The sequence below is a fragment of the Photinus pyralis genome, unplaced genomic scaffold (assembly GCF_008802855.1).
Source record: "Photinus pyralis isolate 1611_PpyrPB1 unplaced genomic scaffold, Ppyr1.3 Ppyr1.4_LG1, whole genome shotgun sequence".
Taxonomy (NCBI): domain Eukaryota; kingdom Metazoa; phylum Arthropoda; class Insecta; order Coleoptera; family Lampyridae; genus Photinus; species Photinus pyralis.
This window is the reverse complement of record NW_022170249.1, coordinates 40,285,931-40,304,414: the sequence shown is the minus strand read 5'-3', so window position 1 is coordinate 40,304,414 and position 18,484 is coordinate 40,285,931. Positions and strand designations below refer to the sequence as shown.

At 35.4% G+C, this 18,484-nt stretch overlaps 1 protein-coding gene across 2 annotated transcripts in view; it reads right to left on the bottom strand.

Annotated features, from left to right (window-relative positions):
• Nucleotides 1–11,488: 11,488 nt before the first annotated feature.
• Nucleotides 11,489–18,484, bottom strand: part of LOC116182458 (steroid hormone receptor ERR2-like) — a 33,104-nt gene continuing 26,108 nt past the window's right edge. The window contains exons 3-8 of one of the 2 annotated variants that reach the window (XM_031503001.1): nt 14,998–15,123; nt 14,800–14,926; nt 12,132–12,359; nt 11,736–12,079; nt 11,661–11,680; nt 11,507–11,601 (exon numbers count right to left, since the gene is read on the bottom strand). In XM_031503001.1, the coding sequence (XP_031358861.1) occupies nt 11,592–11,601; nt 11,661–11,680; nt 11,736–12,079; nt 12,132–12,359; nt 14,800–14,926; nt 14,998–15,123 (855 nt within the window). In that variant the 3' untranslated portion in view covers nt 11,507–11,591. Of the gene's footprint in view, nt 11,681–11,735; nt 12,080–12,131; nt 12,360–14,799; nt 14,927–14,997; nt 15,124–18,484 lie in introns of both variants that reach the window. The other variant, XM_031502995.1, reaches the window with a different exon arrangement.

Sequence of the window (18,484 nt, the reverse complement as noted above, 5' to 3'; positions counted from 1 at the left end):
TTTACATAAATGTTAATTTGTGGGTGTCTGAACAGTTGAGTTGTTCGCGTAATTTAAAAACTACTTAGCAGCAGAACTTGGTCGTGTACAACTTGGTAGGTCCTCTGTCAGCAAGATAATGTACGAGAGAAAATAAAGTAAGGAACGAATGGGGTCTGGTATTTATTTTTAGTAACACGCGTTACGCTAAAATAAAAACTGTCTTGAAAATTGTTGTAAGGTGCCCAAGTATCCATTCTGAAAACAAGAGAATAATAAATTCGACTGATAGTATTTGGCATAGATTCAAATTCATATGGCGAACATAGTCTAATGGGGGCGCTTATAATTTATCGTCGTCCCCTATTTTTCTCATAAAAGTAAATGGATGAAATAAAGATCTTTGTTGCATTACGAGTGATAAAAATTTTTATGACGAAATCGTTTTTGTTATGTGCGCAAACATCTAAGTTAAGGTATTGTTTCATCTTTCGCTCTTTGATTCTTAAATTGAAATTCTCCCCCACTCATCATTCATAACAAGTTATTGAAGGAAGTGACGCGAAGTGAATACATTAGAAATATGAGTATTTCAACAGCTTAATTTGAAGAGAAGTTGAATACGTACAAATTAACTAAATTCTGAAACTTTACTGCCGTAAGATACAAATCCTTCAGACAAAATAAACTCGTTCCGTTTCATGCCAACAACTCCAATTGGGAAAAATTCTATTTACAACCACTTTTATCCTTATTCTGTCTTCTTTTAAGGAGAGCAACGAACTATTTAAATATGCATAGTATTTTTGCTGTTATTTAACCTAGTTACCATAAACAAAACCAAATTTTTGCGAGAAATTTTCATCCGCAGTTACAATAAAGCCTAACATATGCAAAGTAGCCGCTTGTATTTATTCATATATTCAAATTGTACGTTTTGAAATCGAAATTATTTACTTTATACCCCGTTGTACTATTTGCAACCGCTGACAGATAGAAAATACGTATTTGTCACAAGCTAAAAAATTGCTATTGAAAGTGCCATATCACCCCACCCACTTATATCGTGAGGGTTTGTTGAAGAAACATTATTTATCGGAATCCCATCCAGAAAAATATATATCATCGTAAGTACAACTACGGATACGCTGATATTCTTGCCTTTATGTATGTGTCAACGGGAAATCAATCGTCCAATTTTAAATAATCTATCTGCAAGAATAACAATACATATTTATGTATATATCATTTAAATTTTATAATAAATCAAAACTTTCTCGAATGCAAACTCCCAAATGTAGGTAATTAATTACAAGTTCATTTAGCTTTTATATTTCAAGATGATATGGCTTGTGAAGTGAGCAGCCCGAACAACAAATTAGATTTGTTGAAAGAACCACAGATACAAAAATTTTAGCTCTTTCAAAATAGGGCACTAAGTTCACTTGTGTGAGATCAATATTTAAATACTCCACTGTATTTATTTTAGGTCTTTATTTCTAATTGGGCTAAGTGGCTAGTTACATTTACAGAAGTTAAAAGACCCCGTTTTGCATGAAATAAAATTAAATCTCTACGACACTGTCAGAAATCCAAAATGAAAAATCAGTTTTTAATTGACCCACGGCTAGCTCAGTAATAAAAAATGTTTTATACCCCTCATCGTGTGAAAGTTTGACCTCTTATCTCCCTATAGGATCTGAAATTCAAGGTTATGGTTCGATTGAATGTTTTGAAAATTCCGATTACCTCGTAGCTACCTTTCTGGACTTATCTTCCGCTTTTGATTGCGTCTCGCACAAAATTCTTCTTAATAAATTAAAACATGTATATAATTTTGATAAAATAAGTGTGTCGCTCATTAATTCTTACTTGTCTGGTCGATCGCAGTGTGTACGTTTTAATAATGCGCTGTCACATAAATTACCCATTCAAAGAGGGGTTCCTCAAGGAAGTATTCTTGGGCCCCTATTATTTCTAATTTATGTGAATGACTTCCCCGCTTATGTTTCATTATATAATGACTGCATTTTGTATGCAGACGACATCACTCTTTTTAAACAGGGTAAATCTGTTCAGCAATTAAACGGTGAATCCGAGTATCTAGTGGATTTTGCAAATAAGTGGTGCATTGCAAATGAATTAAAAATCAATATTTCAAAAACACAACAATTAATTCTCTCCCTGAGAACACATAATCTTTTAACACCACGCTATGTCAAGTTCCTGGGACTCTGTATTGACAGCAAATTGAGTTTTAGTATGCATGTTGAACATGTTCAAGCAAAATTTAGCTGTAACTTATTTGTCCTACGTCGATTAGCAGATAATGTCTCAGCAAATGTCTTAAGACGCGCTTACTTCGCTTTGTGCCATTCTTTATTGACCTATGGTATTATAGTATGGGGAAGCTCTTCTTCCGGTGGAGATCTTTTTAGACTTCAGCGCAAGGCACTAAGAGTAATTTCAAGTCTGGGCTATAGAGATGATTGCAGACAGGCATTTATAGATTTAAAGATCCTTACATTGCCTTGTCTGTTTATTTTTACCTGCTTGTGTTAGGTATGCTAAGGCAAATCTCGCTAAGTATAGGCAACAACATCAGATTCATGCTCACGATACACGTAGCAAGGAGGATTATCGTTTACCCCTTTTAAGATTAAGTATATCGCAAAAAGGTGCAGAATATATTGCAATAAAATTTTATAATCATCTATCCGATACTATTAAGTTGCTTAATGAAAAGGTTTTTAGCAACAACATTAAACAATTTTTGTTGTCAAAGGCGTTCTATTCCCAAAATGAATATTTTAATTTCAAATTCGCCGAAAAAATTTAAATTTATGTATTAGTTTAGATCTCGGTTTAGATTTTTGTGTAATTATTTTTTATTTTGACGATTGTATGTGACTTTTTTCGGTTACTTAAACATAATAAAAGTTATTATTATTATTATTATTATGGTCGGTGTTTCTTGTTAGAACTCAGGTCTAGCCTGGTTAACTAATCGCACGGATTAAAATCAAGTAACGATTAGTGTCTGTGTCTGTGTCTGGTGAAGTTATGTAGGGTCCTTAAAAAAAAAAAAAAAAAAATCACACACGTACATTGGACATCTAGGGATAATGTAATTCGTACTTACCAACATACCTATTGATGGGCACAATAGCCAACGCTATCAGGAAAGAGGAAAACAAAACAAAAAAAAAATCATTATAATAATTCCTGTAATTTTATTAAATGGAGTTTATTGTGTAAGTGTTTCTTTAGCTTTGCGTTTGGGTTGAATACGAGTGGGTTGTGATAACGTGGTGTGTTTCTGTGAAGAAGGAGTTTTGTGTTTTTTAATTGTATTTATGGTGTTTCTTTGTTCCTGAGGTCGTGTTTGTGAGGTTGTGTTATTCTTGAACCGTTACATCTAGAAACTGCAACCGCACCGCAATACACAACAAAGTGTAGTTGATGTAAGCTTGTATTATCGTTAATGTAATTTGGTAAAATGTGATCATTTAGTGTTTTTGAGAGTGTGCGTAATTTTGTAGTGTGACTTTGTTTAGGTATTCGTGCTCTTTGTGTTGGGTCAGTGTTTGAGAATTCTAACAATGCATTGTCAAATTCTTTTTGAAGGGATGTGAGTGTTTGGTTTATGTGATTATTTGTATCTATCGATTGCTGGGGTGTCGCAAATATCTGTATTTCAGTGTTGTTTAGAACGGGTGTATTATCTTGTACGATGAGTGTGTTGTTTGTGTTGAGTAGTGCTTCAATTTCGTGCCTGATTTGTTCCTGTGTGTCTAATGTAAGGAGTGTATTTTTAATGATAACTCTACGTTGGTCTGCAATGCGTTGTTCTGTCAAGTGTGCTAAATGTGGGTATTGTGTAATGAACGCGTGATATAGTTTGCCTCTGTATGCTGTCCTGTCCGTTTCCATCTTCGTGATCTCCAGATACGTACCGAAAATGAAGCGATTCATCCCTTCGTCCCATTTCATACGTCTTTTGGAGGTTTCCTTTGCGCTGGTCCCATCCACAAGCGGTTGAGAAGCAGGCACAAAGGTCTCTTCATGGCGGTCCTCTTCAGGTGGTCGTTGTCCTCTTCGTAGTCTTCTTTCGGCTGTAGAGGTTTCGGGTATCCCGACGAGCGGCCGCCTGTTCACCAACTCGTCACTATCGGCTCGCATGCTGCAACGCCCAGCGATAGCTCCAGACGTGCCCTGACGCTCCTCATTATTATTATTATTATTATTATTATTGAATTCTACGCACTTTAGTTGATTGAATAAATATTAGTAAACACAAAAGCGACCGAGAGCCTTTTTTTTAATACGTTCCGTTCGATTCATAAAAAGAAATATAAGCAATGTAATCTCTATTTCGTGACCACGTATTCTTGCTCAATTTGATCCCTGTTTAGAGATTTTATCTTTACCACATAATAATTTACTGGTACATTCACCTGTTCAAAATACAAATCCACCTTGAATACGAAACAGTAAATTTAATCCAACCAAAAGAATATGGTAATACTGAGATTAAATGCTCACTGAAATAAGATAACCAAAAATCCTTTGCTTGGATCCGATTCTTATCACTGAATGAATTATGCTACAGAATCTGTTTATACAAAAGGCTCGCATAGGTCGATTCCTTTCAGAATATCAAGGTTACTTTACTCAAAATCAATTTGCACAATTCCTAAAAATAACGACCCCTAACTTATATAAGGTTTCAGATTATTCAGATCCTCTCTATCCTGAAAAATGCTGCTTCCTTTAAAGATATGGAAGTAGTACCCTGATGACGTTCACTTCGTGGTGAATTCTAAGCAGAAATCTCCATACGTTTTGTAAACTCCAACAAACCAGCTACTAATTCGTGAAAATAATACGCGATTATTATGCACTAGAATTAAACTCCAAGTGTTAATATTAAATTCTGCTCAATTTTATGGTGTGAATAAATCCACCAATTAATTGTTCTTAAATTTCCTGCCCAATGGCGTTGTGTACAAATTAGTATTTATCGCACAAAGCGCTACACAAATGTTTTAACAACCTTGCTGCCAAACAGCTTTTATCTAGCCGCTTCCGTAAGTTTTTTTAAAAATTCAGTACATTTAATTCCGGTTCTACGTGAAGAGCGCGTGTCTCCCACTCGAAAATGTTCCCTTACGTAAATTTTTATCATGGATTGCCACAAATTAAGCTAGCTACCGAATTTTAACGTAAAATTGTACCTGTAGGTAACTCACTTGGTCACCAAATTATTCATAAAACCTTTCTTAACGGCGCGTTCTTAAAAATGAAATTGAGGCACTTGGTTGGAATTTTCCACTCAAAATAAAATCCAAATCCAAAAAATATCGTGAGTATGCGAAATTCTCACACCGAAACCATCACGAGCGTACTCTTTTAAAGTTCAACCTCGTCTCCCCTCTAAAATTCGAGCATACACGGTCTAACTATTGCTCGTTTATCTCGAAGGATAAAAAACCCAGACATCTTTTATTAAAGATACACCGTTGTTATCTTTTGCTTCTAGACGCATTTTTGTTTCTGTTCGCTATAAAGCGGCACATGTGTAAATGCTGACCAAAATACGATTTTGACAATAAATTTATGTAAATGGCTAAAGCGGCCACGCATTACAATCTACATCAAAACGGTCGTTCATGAATACTTTAGGAGCACTACCAGGATGGCTACGGTTGAACATTGAAAAGAACAAATTGCACATTCAGAACCATGTCTTCTCGATCTATATGATGTGGACGTGTGCTGTGTTTCATTTACGGTAAATTTGATAATCTCAATGTTGAATAAAAAGGTTAAATTGGAACTTATATAAACAGTGAGAGACTCAAGAATCAAGATGTACAGTAAGAAGGTGGAATCACTCGGAAGACCATAAAATCAACATTGTGACATGCTTATTAGCAACAAAATGACAAAACCCGGCTAGTATATACAAGAACTTTAAAACAAACAATTTTCAAATATCGCTACTTCATTCTTAACCTCAATTTTGTTCACTTCTCAGATAAAATACTGTACAGATGAAGAAAGAAGAACGAAGGAAAAAACCCTAATAGTTCATATTGTGCCATTCAAACCTACCTAATAGTACCGCTACATGTGCTCTATGTGGAGGGATGGGTGCTAATTATAAGGGATGCCCAAAAGCGCAAGAGAGTGACTGTCGGCCATCGTCTGCAAGAGAAAGAGTATACAAAATGAACAAAGCAAATTGCATTTCTAGAGATGGGGTTGGTGAAAGGCATCAAATTCTAGTGGCATCCATGGTTGGGGGCAGTTTGTGTCTATGAGAGATAGCCGTAGTGCATTAGACCGCGAAAGCGTCGAGGCAGAAACAGGTTGGGTCGGAGACATTAAGCGTCAAGCCACGAAAGAGTTAGTTTTGAAGCGTGACCTAACAAAAAATTACACCGGAAGCTTATATAAGAAAAATAAAAATCGCCAATGTTTAAATCAAATTTAGCAGTAGCAGTGTAATGGACACAGATGTTGAACAGATTGAAACTTACACACATGAAGATAGGCGGACGAATGTGAAGGTAGGTTCTTTCAGTACCTGGAAAGGCGTTTAATATTTTCTTTTCGATCTTTCACCGCGTGAACGTATGTTCAAAATATTGTAGGGGTCAGAGCCACAAACTATGTTTAAAATTCATAGGAAACCTTGAACACCCATTGGACTGTGAATAGAAAGCAATCAATTATTTTTATTAGCACACGAATCCATTAATTACAGGTTCCTGAATTACACCAGTTCCCGTTCATTGCATAGTGATGTAAGTCAATCAGACAAGGGATAATGGTGTGCGTATTTCCTTTGAGTTAAAGAGCATTGCAGCTTAATCAACACTAATTTCGGAATTTTGACTTCTGTAGAGACTGAAAATCTTGTACGTGTTTTATCAGGCTTTTGAATTACCTTCTTCGGCAAACAAAGTAAAGTTGTTTAGTGTAGAACTTCCTTCTTGTCTTGCGATTTGTTTATTCACTTCACTGCTGCGAAGCGTAAAATGAACGGCTGCTGGGAAACCGAAAATTGATTGTATTTCGCTTTTATATTTCTCGATTATTTCCGAAAAGGTACACGCGTATAATTAGTACGTAGGAGTGGCAAACTTCCGCCTTTTAAAGAGACGGATTTCTTATAATAAATGAAGATCTAATTGCACGATTTTACGCCTCTTCTCCGGCGTAAATGTAAACTTATTTCGTATTAGTTGCCACCTCAACCGTTTGAAGTATCATGCCATTCAGCAAACGATAGTTTAAGAAATCAAATTTCCGCTTCTTTGTCTAATAGTATTCGTAGCTTTTCTTGACGGAAAGAGTCGGTTAAATAAACATTTTGTGTTTGTGTACTTTATACCGCGCTGCGATAATTCAAATTACACGCCTTTTATTGGTACGTTTCTTTTTCGTATTTTATGCTACTTCTCCTCGATCCGTGCCATTACGTTTTTGATAATTATATTTTACTTGGTCAATGTTATAATTTTCAATTTCCAAAGAGCACTTTGAAAATTAAAAAAAAGGAAGAAAAAATAGATAAGGAAGGAATCAAAATTATTTTTAAGTGGAGAAAACGATAGAGCAAAAATAAGATCAAAGATGTCAATTTCATTTCTTTTTTGTAATATAATAATTCTTTCTCTACGCAAATAGGTTCTCTTAAAATTCCCATTCTCTACTACAACTATCGTTTTTTGTTAATATTTTGTTCAATTTCAAAACTTGTTTCTAATATTAGTAGTCAGTTTCTCGTTTGCCTCCAATATTTAGAGACTTTTTAATAATTTCCATAACAATCTATGAGGCAGACAAAAAAAGCAATAGCTGCCAAATCAGGGGCAAAGGTTTAGTAAAAAAAAATGAAACAAAATTTAAATTAGAAACATATTTAAGCTTGTTATATGAACACAAAATTGTTTTACAAGAATATATAGAATAAACATACTTAACAATTAATGAATAATGACACAATGAAACAAAAGAAATAGGCGTAACACACAAAACCAGGTGTCAAATTCTTGACAGAATAGCTTCCTAGCTGAAACCAAAAATTGCCAACATATGTTTTTTTACGCATGCATTTTGTTTGCTTTTATTAGAGGGACCTACCATGCAAATTTCGTTAAAATTGCTCCATAAATAAGAAAGTTGGATGCTGCACATGCGCAACACTATTTTTTGCGCATGCATTTTGTTAGCTTTTATTAAAAGGACCTACCATCTAAATTTCGTTAAAATTGTTCCATAAATAAGAAAGTTGCATTTCTGCGCATGCGCAACACGATTTCTGCGCATGCGCAACACGATTTTTGCGCATGCATTTTGTTTGCTTTTATTAGAGGGACCTACCATCCAATTTTCGTTAAAATTGCTCCATAAATAAGAAAGTTGAATGTTGCACATGCGCAACTCGATTTTTTGCGCATGCATTTTGTTAGCTTTTATTAAAAGGACCTACCATCTAAATTTCGTTAAAATTGTTCCATAAATAAGAAAGTTGCATTTCTGCGCATGCGCAACACGATTTTTGCGCATGCATTTTGTTTTCTTTTATTAGGAGGACCTACCATCTAAATTTCGTTAAAATTGTTCCATAAATAAAAAAATTGCATTTCTGCGCATGCGCAACACGATTTTTGCGCATGCATTTTGTTTGCTTTTATTAGAGGGACCTACCATCCAATTTTCGTTAAAATTGCTCCATAAATAAGAAAGTTGGGTGTTGCACATGCGCAACTCGATTTTTTGCGCATGCATTTTGTTTTCTTTTATTAGGAGGACCTACCATCCAAATTTCGTTTTAATTGTTCCATAAATAAGAAAATGGCATTTCTGCGCATGCGCAACACGATTTTTGCGCATGAATTTTGTTTGCTTTTATTAAAGGGACTTACCATAGACATTTCGTTTAAATTGCTTCAGAAACAAGATCGTTGCGTTTTGCACATATGCAACACAATTTTTTGACTTTGACAATTTTTTTCTCCGTTTTTTGATAATATAACCCGGCCCAATTTTTTGTAGGTTGTACACAGGAAAATAAGGTCTTCCAAATAATAGAATAAAAATTTTAGGTTGCTATTTGAAAAAAAAAAGTTCGATGCCGTTACTGCGCTCCAAAATTTTTTTTCAAAAATCCGGCCCGTTATTTTTCTGTTCGGTATGCCTAAAACATATATACAAAATTTTAACAAAATCCGTCGAGCCGTTTTCTCAGAAATTTGCCAACAAACGTACGTACGTACATACAGACGGAAAAAAATTTTATTCTTTAAAAGTTGCTTAAAATGGTCTAAAACGTCGACATTTGATGAAATTTTGAAATGTTCAAAAAACGGCTATCGCAATAGCTACCTAGCACAAAAAAGTACTGTATTGAGTGTAGCATTTTTTAATACTAATCGAACAATATATTTCACACACAAAAAAGCAAACGTTGGAAACTGTTGGTTTCAACAGAATGGTGCACCCGTGCACAATGCTCTAATCGTGCCAGAATACCTATCGGATTTTAATTGCAAGGAAATTTGTCCGATAGGTATTCTCGCACGATTAGAGTGCTGTGTACGGGTGCACCATCCTGTTGAAAGCAAGAGTTTCCAACTTTTGTTTTTTTAAGAGCCAGATAAAAATTTAAGTTGATGATGATTTGTCCGAAACGAAACGTTGTATTGAACATCTCTCAAGGCTGTCTTGTAGACAATGGCAATGGGAAAGTGTTTTCTATTTTTTTGTATATGTTCAAATAACATCAGAAAAAAATAAAAATCAAATCGGCAAATTTCAGTGTTTATGGCATATCAGCGGGAGTAATCGGAATTTTCTAGTTCTCTATAAAGCTTGATCATAACTGTTTGATTACGCAACTTTTCCCTAATTTGACCGTCGTATCTTCTATGGTTTCAGAGATCCCCATGATAGCCATCCTTATCTTGGACACAGTGTATATGTGACAACAGGTCTTCAAGAACTTTATAAAACAGCTGCAAATACAGGGCATCAGGTTGGACAAAACAATGTTCTTGGATATGTTCAAGAGGAAGAGGAAGGTCCAAAGAACATTTTGGGCAAATTTCAAAACTATGTTTTTTTTTCCTGAAAAGTTTTCTAGGAATCTTAAAAATCTTAGAAATTTTCATCAAAATATATTTATAAAAATCTTAGCGGTAGCAGTTGCAGTTTCTATTACTGTGCGTTTTTCATCTCAGCTAAAAATGTGATCACTTTCCTATATCATTTTGCCAAATAGCACCGATTCTAATAAAAATTTGGATTTAGGATCTACTTACCCTTTTCTTCAAAGTTGACTCTGTGCAGCTGTGTTGCTTTTACCCTTGGAATGGATACCATCCCTTCTCAGGGACGAAAAATGTTTCCTTAAAAATAGGTCCCGGGACCCTGAATGGATAAGTAATACGAACGGAGTAATAGCTTGTTGAAGGTCGTGGTTCATATTCGTCAAATGTCAAAATTGAAAGTTTCAATGAGAAATGATAAAAAACAACGCATTTTTCGGGGAAGTTATAGTCATCCATAGCACCTCTTTTTATTTTTTAAGTGAGCTATGGTAAAGATAATGTTGACTATTTTTTTGGTAACAAAAAAAGATAATATATATTATGATTTAAGGACTCCCTAAATACCACCCCAATTTTTCTAATAGTTATTCTCGCACGATTAGAGCATTGTGTGCGGGTGCCCCATCCTGTTGAAACGAACACTTTCCAACTTGGTATATCGTTGTATTTGTAATAAAGAATGCTACTCAATACAATGTGTATTTTTTTTATAGGCCATGTAAAAAATAATGTTGATAATTTCTCCAAAGCAAAACGTTGTGTTGAAAATCTCTAAACTGTGTCTTGTAGTGTTCTAAACTGCACAATGAGGAAGTGTTTATTTTTCTGTATCTGCTGAAATGTTAGGAAAAAATGATTTTTTTTGCAATATCTTTATAAGTAAAACGAATTTTTTGGTTTCCTTCAATTTTCATCCATGTAAAACAAAAATTTTTCCAACAGTATATATTCAGGTGAGTTACAACTATTCGGTTAATGCAGGGTACTTGCACATAGCCACTACATCCCCAGATTACTTGTCGCTCCCCCCCCCCAAGCCCTAAATTTGTTTTTTAAATATCTGGTGATTGCAGCATTTTGTCAAGTATACTTAAATGACTGATGCATGTAATATTTTCTCATTGTACAATAAATAAATAACGTAAAAAAGATGAAGATCAATTCATCTCCCAATCTTGGGATTTATCCTCCCCATCAGCCTCGTTTTGTTGATAATGTAAGGATTTTTGTTAAAATTATCGCACATTTATAAAAAATTCTCAAAATAAATCCTTCTAGTAGAAATTGGTACCTCAAAATATTAACGAATTTATTCTAAAATATGACGATTTTGAATAAGTATACATCGCTTATCAAATGCAATGAGAGCAAAACAAGTTTTTTTTAATAGTGATGGATTCTTACCTTAATATAGAAACAGTATCCGATAATGCAACTAAAATAGAATCTCTAAATTTCTTTAAAGCATTAGATTCGACCAATTGTACATCAGAATTGGCTAAAATTAACGCTTTTAATAGATAGTACTCTTCTTTTAAAATGCTAATGTTGTCTAACCTTTCCACGACATGACAACACTACAAAAGAAATTAATAACAAACGAACGACATGCGCGCACCGTCGACAACTTACCGTAAAATATAAATCAGCTGCTCCACAATCACGCGACTGACGTTCATCCAAAGTGAAATCCGTCGCAAATTTCAGTCTACCTAATCCTAATAATTGCAAACTTCTATGTGCGAGAGTCAACGTGAGAATTTCCGCCCAAGTACTCTGTAATAGTCGCATCTGATCATTGAGAGACAACTCCGTGAAGCCGGGTATCTGTTTCGCCCAGCCAATTATACCGACCAGTTCTCTGTCGTATAGGTCGCTCAAAATGGACAGTGATCGGTTTTTCATATTTTCTAACGTCGTATTTATATCTAATAAGTCTGGTTCGCATTGTGCTAATACTTCCAACATTTTGATATCTAAAACAAAAAATTTGAAACCATTTACAATTGCAGGTTGAGAAGAACGAACCGTCCAGTGATACGGATGGCCTTTGTGTGGATATCACCTGAATTTGGTAGGGCATCTCGGGATTACGCCTATATTTTTGCCTACCCCCTCGCACCCGGTCCAGTCTTACGCCTTCTTTTAACATGCCGGATCGTAGACACTTGCGAAATCGGCATGCTTGACAGGCTTTTCTTCTCCTTTTATTTATTTCGCATTCTCCATTTGCAGGACAGGTGTATTCGATATTACCTGCAATAAAAATTACCCCCTCTATAGCAAATTGCTCACATCAATAATTACTTAAGTAACTAACTAAACTAAATGTTTATCTAAGAGTAACAATTTCCAAAACAAATGCTTTCTAATGAATAATGATGAGGGAGTGCATTAGACTCATCCTCTTAAAATTTCCCCAACATTGATTTAAAGGGAGATAAAGAAAGGGTGAGAGCTGCTATAATAGAACGGCGAAAAAGTTGGCGCAATCAAAGCTCACAGGAGCAATAACGCCAAACTTTTTGCCAACATAACGCTGCTAAATCCTTTTACACTTGTGCTCACTTTAAAGACAACATTTATACTGTCCAAAACATTCATAGAACGAAAATCTAAGTCTTGATTAAATGCATAAATAAATTGCGTTACTTGCATATAAAATGACTGAAGCACTGTTTTTAATGAATGTTAAAAATTTAAAAAATGATATCCATGATCCTGCGTAAACAGTATTATACTGTATAATACTCCATACAGTGCGGACGCCTCCCCCCTCGCCGGGAAACGGTTTGAAGTACGATTTGAACTTGGGGAAGAAGGGGGTGAGTAAGGTATAAAATACCACATCTTGACATACAATTGATAGTTTCAACTTCCAAAATGGCTACTGGGTCACTTTTTAAATAGAGAGGGTCATTTTGAAAGTCTCGATCCGTAGTTCATCTCCAGAGCGTTCAAATCTCCACTGAAACCCCAGGTAAGATGGGGTGAAATTATTTATGTCATGACCATAAATTTAATTTTAATTTTTTTTCCTGCACAACTGATATGCACCAATTTTTAGACTTTAATTTGTATATGAAACACACCAAACGTCCTCTTAAAAGTAGGTATTTTTTGCTGGCTCGTGTAGTGTAGTTCAGTTCAATCTGGACTGTGGTACTAAGGGTCCCTCGTTCGAATCCGGATTCGAGCATAGATATTTGTAAATGTATAGTGGGTTGGATTGGTAGAGCAACCTTGGCTGAAACCCTGTCCACTCAAAAATAAAGGCATAAATAAATTTAAAAAAATAAATAAAAATTTTAGAAACAATACACTTTGATGAAAGGCCATCTTGGATGGGGTTACAGTGGAGACTTCAAACTCGGGAGACGTACTGTGGCTGAAAATCCTTCAAAATCATATATCATTAAAAAAACTCAAAATACCCTTGGAAGTTAGAACTGTCAAATTTGATGTCAAGAAGTATACATTAGTCACCATGCCCCTCTACCCCAAATTTGAAGTGGATATCTTAAACAGTTTCCCATACAGAAGAAAGGGGAGGGTTATTAACGTCTGGACTGTATAACTAGACTCAACTCTTTAATTTTCCTTTCACTTCCGGTTTAATAGAGTAAAAATAAAATTGAATACTTTTTACATTTTGTATAAATTACTGAAAACAACCGTATCAGGTGTAAAATTGTCTGTCAAATCCAAAAATGCAAAATCCATAAGTGTACTATTGAAATTTCAAACTGTTTGCACCTTTTTCTTATGGCACACTCCCGCTTTTAGAGTTCTGTAGCACATCTATACAGGGTGGTGACTTGCGTAACGCATCATAGGGATTTCAATGTAAAATTCATAACATGCGATTATTGGCTCCCCAAATTATTTTAGAGCAAAAATGTATTAAGGTTTTTTGTAGAAAAAAATTTTTTACGTCAATCAACCGCATTAGTTTTCAATTTTTTGCATAATAACGACGGAAAATTGGAAAAATAAAACCCTCAATTTTTCAATAATCTGTGATGCCATGGAATTTTCTAACACAAAAAGATATCTAGTTATCAATAGCAGCAGTTCGAAATGGCTTTTATGATCGACTTAGTTACTGTATTGCAGTTATTGTAAATTGTTATATTAGGAAACCGTTTTTAGTAATTTGGTCTTTCTTTATGTTGAATTCGCTGTTCTATAATACTTTTTGATAGAATTTGATTTGTTTTATAGCAGACATTCCATGGCTCCTGACGGATATTGGCCTAGTTCTTGTATTATAAAATTCCATAGCATCACAGATTATTATTGAAAAAGGGGTTTTATTTTTCCAATTTTCCGTCTTTATTTTGCAAAAAATTTTAAACTAATAGGGTTGATTGACGTAAACAATTTTTTTCTACAAAAAACCTTCATACATTTTTGCTCTAAAATAATTTGGGGAGCCAATAATCGCATGTTATGAATTTTACATTGAAATCACTATGAAGCGTTACGCAAGTCACCACCCTGTATAGTGTATAGTTTACTAACAGATTTATCACAAAAGGTGTCTTTTCAAATTATACTATTTTTTGAGAAATAAAGAAGACACTGTTGACACAAAAATATTTAAAAAAAAACTAACAAGATTGGCATGTGATAAACAAAAAAATCATGTGAATGATAATAGCAAAAATGAAAAAACAATGTAGAGTGTACTAACCTTGTATTGTCCGTTTAAAAAATGCTTTACATGCTTCGCAGGAGGCCACACCATAATGAAATCCAGATGCAACATCTCCGCAAACAAGACATAATCTACGTGGCGAATCTTCTTCTTTCATGCCATTCTGAAAGGGATCGAAAAGTAGATTCGGCATGATAAACAAGTAAAAACACAAATTATATGTAGTGTACTCACTTCTATTGAACTGATGCCAGATTCGGTATGCGGTTGGGTGGTCGATGAACAATATTGTCTTTCTGGGCTGCTGGATGATCGTAACTTTGCTTCGTATTGATTCCCAGACTCGGTCGCAAAATCAATCTGTAAGTTAATTTTTTGAGTTAATTACATTAATTACACAATTGTCCGTAGATAATAGCAATCAATAAATGGTTTTTACTACGATCTCCCTGAAAATGAGGTCATAACGTATAATTTAGACGCATGATATAGTCCCATTACCTATACCCGTGCGTAATGACAAAAATTACAATAGATCAAGTACGTTTGGAAGGTGATACTGATAATTATTTACATATGTCAAAAGACGTCGTTTTGAGTTTTGCCTTATTTTCATTTTGAAGTTCACCGAGGTCGTAGGAAAAGTATGGTACATAATTTGGTTGTAATGTGCGTATTACAGGTTCGCAGAATTGTCACACTCTCATCCACAGGATGCCACTCGTGCAATTTTTGTACTCAACGTTTTCATGTTTTAGCCTTTTTATTAAAGAAACGAAATTTCTAATGTTTCAAATTTGGCATGATCCTTATGCGATCTGAGTGGTGTTTACACGCCCCCCCCCCCTCCCCATCCCCCAAGTTGCAATGAGAAAATGTCATTTGTTTTCAAATAGTTACAAAAAAATTAAAAATAAATCGATAATAAATAAGGGAAAGATGCGTCTCCAAATTGCGCAACTTTGCTTCCATTTCATCCACTTCGTATCTCTTTCAGAGAATTTTGAATAGTCTCTACAGTAAAATGGGCAATTGTTAAAAATCACCAAAATTACAATATGTAAAAACTCCTACAGTCAGTCAGGCGATTGCTAAGGGTCTGCCGTACGTCTTTACAAAATTGAAAAGGGCACTGATATTCAAGACAATTCGTTAGCACTGCATTTGTAATTATTATTAGATCATACCTGCATTTGAGCTTCAATGCAAAACGTTTGTGGACTAGAAACTCCGGATATCCCTGTACTTTGTGTTTGAAATGAAGGAGAATTGTTGGGACGATTTATCGAGATTGATTTTCTCGCACCTACATTTTCTGGTATGTATAACTCGTCACTGCCACTGGAAAAATCGGAAAAATCCGAGCTTTCACTTTCGTACAACACCAAACTAGCCCTTGTCGCCCTTTTAGGTCTGTTCATCTTCAATTAATATTTAATAATGTGTTACGTTACGTTACATCAGAAATTACAATCCCTACTTCCTTCTCATACTCTTAATGTTCCCGTGAATGGCTGGCATTTATATCGCTTGCTTATATGTCAGCAATTACAATTTGCTGAGGTCGGTAACGACGAGACACGACAAGGATCAACAACACAATGCGTCTTTATATTATCAGTTTATCGACCATAGCAGCATTCCTTTTAAAAATATAACACTAAGAAGTTTTGTGGCATTTTTATACAATGATTCATAAGTTATTTCGTAAATTGGGAAGTTCTGCATTCGTTTACGAGACTTTCACAGCCTCATCATTTTTGGATGAACGAGACCTAACAGTTTCGTCTCGTTTAGCCAAAAATGATGATGCAGTGAAAGTCTCGGAAATGAGTGCAGAACTTTTCCAGAAATGAATGAGTACCCTAACTACAAATTGGAGTATTTTTTGCATAGCACTTGTACAAAACAATCCGTCTATGGGTATTTATTTGTTTATTTTTGATCTTTATTTTTAACTGGGCAGGCTGCTCTGACTACAGTGACTGTATAAAGACAGTGTGGTCATGTGCTCCATGTCGGCCATGTTTTTTCCAATTTATCATTGGTTTAATCGAATTAGTAGATTTTGCTATGGTTGCAATTACAATAAGGCTGTTGTTTGCAGCAAAATAAATTCATAACCTTGGTTCCAGGTTAATTTCTACCAATCTCCCCCAACTACCAATACAAAATAACACCACCGTATGACCACACTGTCTCTATAGACACCACCACCCATGTTGTCTTTTAGTCAATAAGTTTTGTGTTCTACTGCCTGGGGTCTGCTAGCGCCATTTTTAGTTTAGCTAGCATTGTTTAAAATTTTGGAAAAAACCTCGACTAGGGGCCGGGGTCCTATGTTTACGCCAACACCACCATCGCCTCCTATCACTTCCAAATTCAATCGTTATGATTGTCAGCCCCCCAATAGTGTGGGGGGCCATTTTTTATATTGCCACCAGTTTATTTCGTGTTAAATTTTGACAATTTGTGTTCTGCTCACATAGCTTCAGATAGCGTCAAAATTTTAAGAGCTGACGCCACCCCCAAGTAGTGTGGGGTAAGTTTTCCTAGTTCTTCTCACCTAGCGCCACTAACTGGCGGCGAATTGAGCATGCCGACTATGAGACGAAAAGGGATTTCTTGTTTGTGAGTTACCATACAACCTTGGCAGTTTGGGGTCGCTAGGGATGAGACGACGTTGGACATCCTTGGGGAGCGCGGACGACCTAATAGAAGCTGAACCTCTTGTTCGATTTTGGACGTGGGATAGCGAGGAATGATGACGTAGAGACCCTCTTTCTTCTAAGATCTTCTTAAAAAGGGATGTCTGAGATATTACCCAGCACCAAAGACAAATTCAAACCCATATCTTGCAAAAACGTGTATCGCATTCCCTGTTCGTGATTTTGTAGGTTGGTGGGTCAGTGAGCACGTGAATTTCCGAGCGCGAACGACCTGTTTGAAGTCATCGTAGTCCGCTGTTGCTGAAGATGCTCTTCAAAACGGTCACAAGATTTTGTTTCAAGAAGCCAAGTCTCGATCCCATTCCCCTTCTTCTACCTTCTGGAAATCTGTTATATCATTGGCTGATGTGTCATTTTTTTCTCCTGACGGAATAGATTTAAATAGTCAGGGGCAGAGTTGGACTAGGTCACTGGGTCACCTGGGTCATTGGGTTAAACCGTGTCACAGGGTCAAGGAGAAGGACTATGGTTGGTAGAAATAATAATAATAATAATAATAATAATAAAAAACACAAAACTCCTTCTTCACAGAAACACACCACGTTATCACAACCCACTCGTATTCAACCCAAACGCAAAGCCAAAGAAACATTTACACAATAAACTTCATTTTATAAAATTACAGGAATTATTATAATGATTTTTTTGTTTTGTTTTGTTTTCCTCTTTCCTGATAGCGTTGGCTATTGTGCCCATCAATAGGTATGTTGGTAAGTACGAATTACATTATCCCTAGATGTCCAATGTACCCCTACATAACTTCTTTTACTTGATTTTAATCCGTGCGATTAGTTAACCAGGCTAGACCTGAGTTCTCACAAGAAACACCGAAATAATAATAATACTACCCGGCGCAGTAGTTGGTAGTAACGCAACAGTTACTTCCTTTGTCGTAGAAACCTTATACATTAGCAATCCCACGACCTCAGAAAAAGAAACACCATAAATACAATTAAAAAACACAAAACTCCTTCTTCACAGAAACACACCAC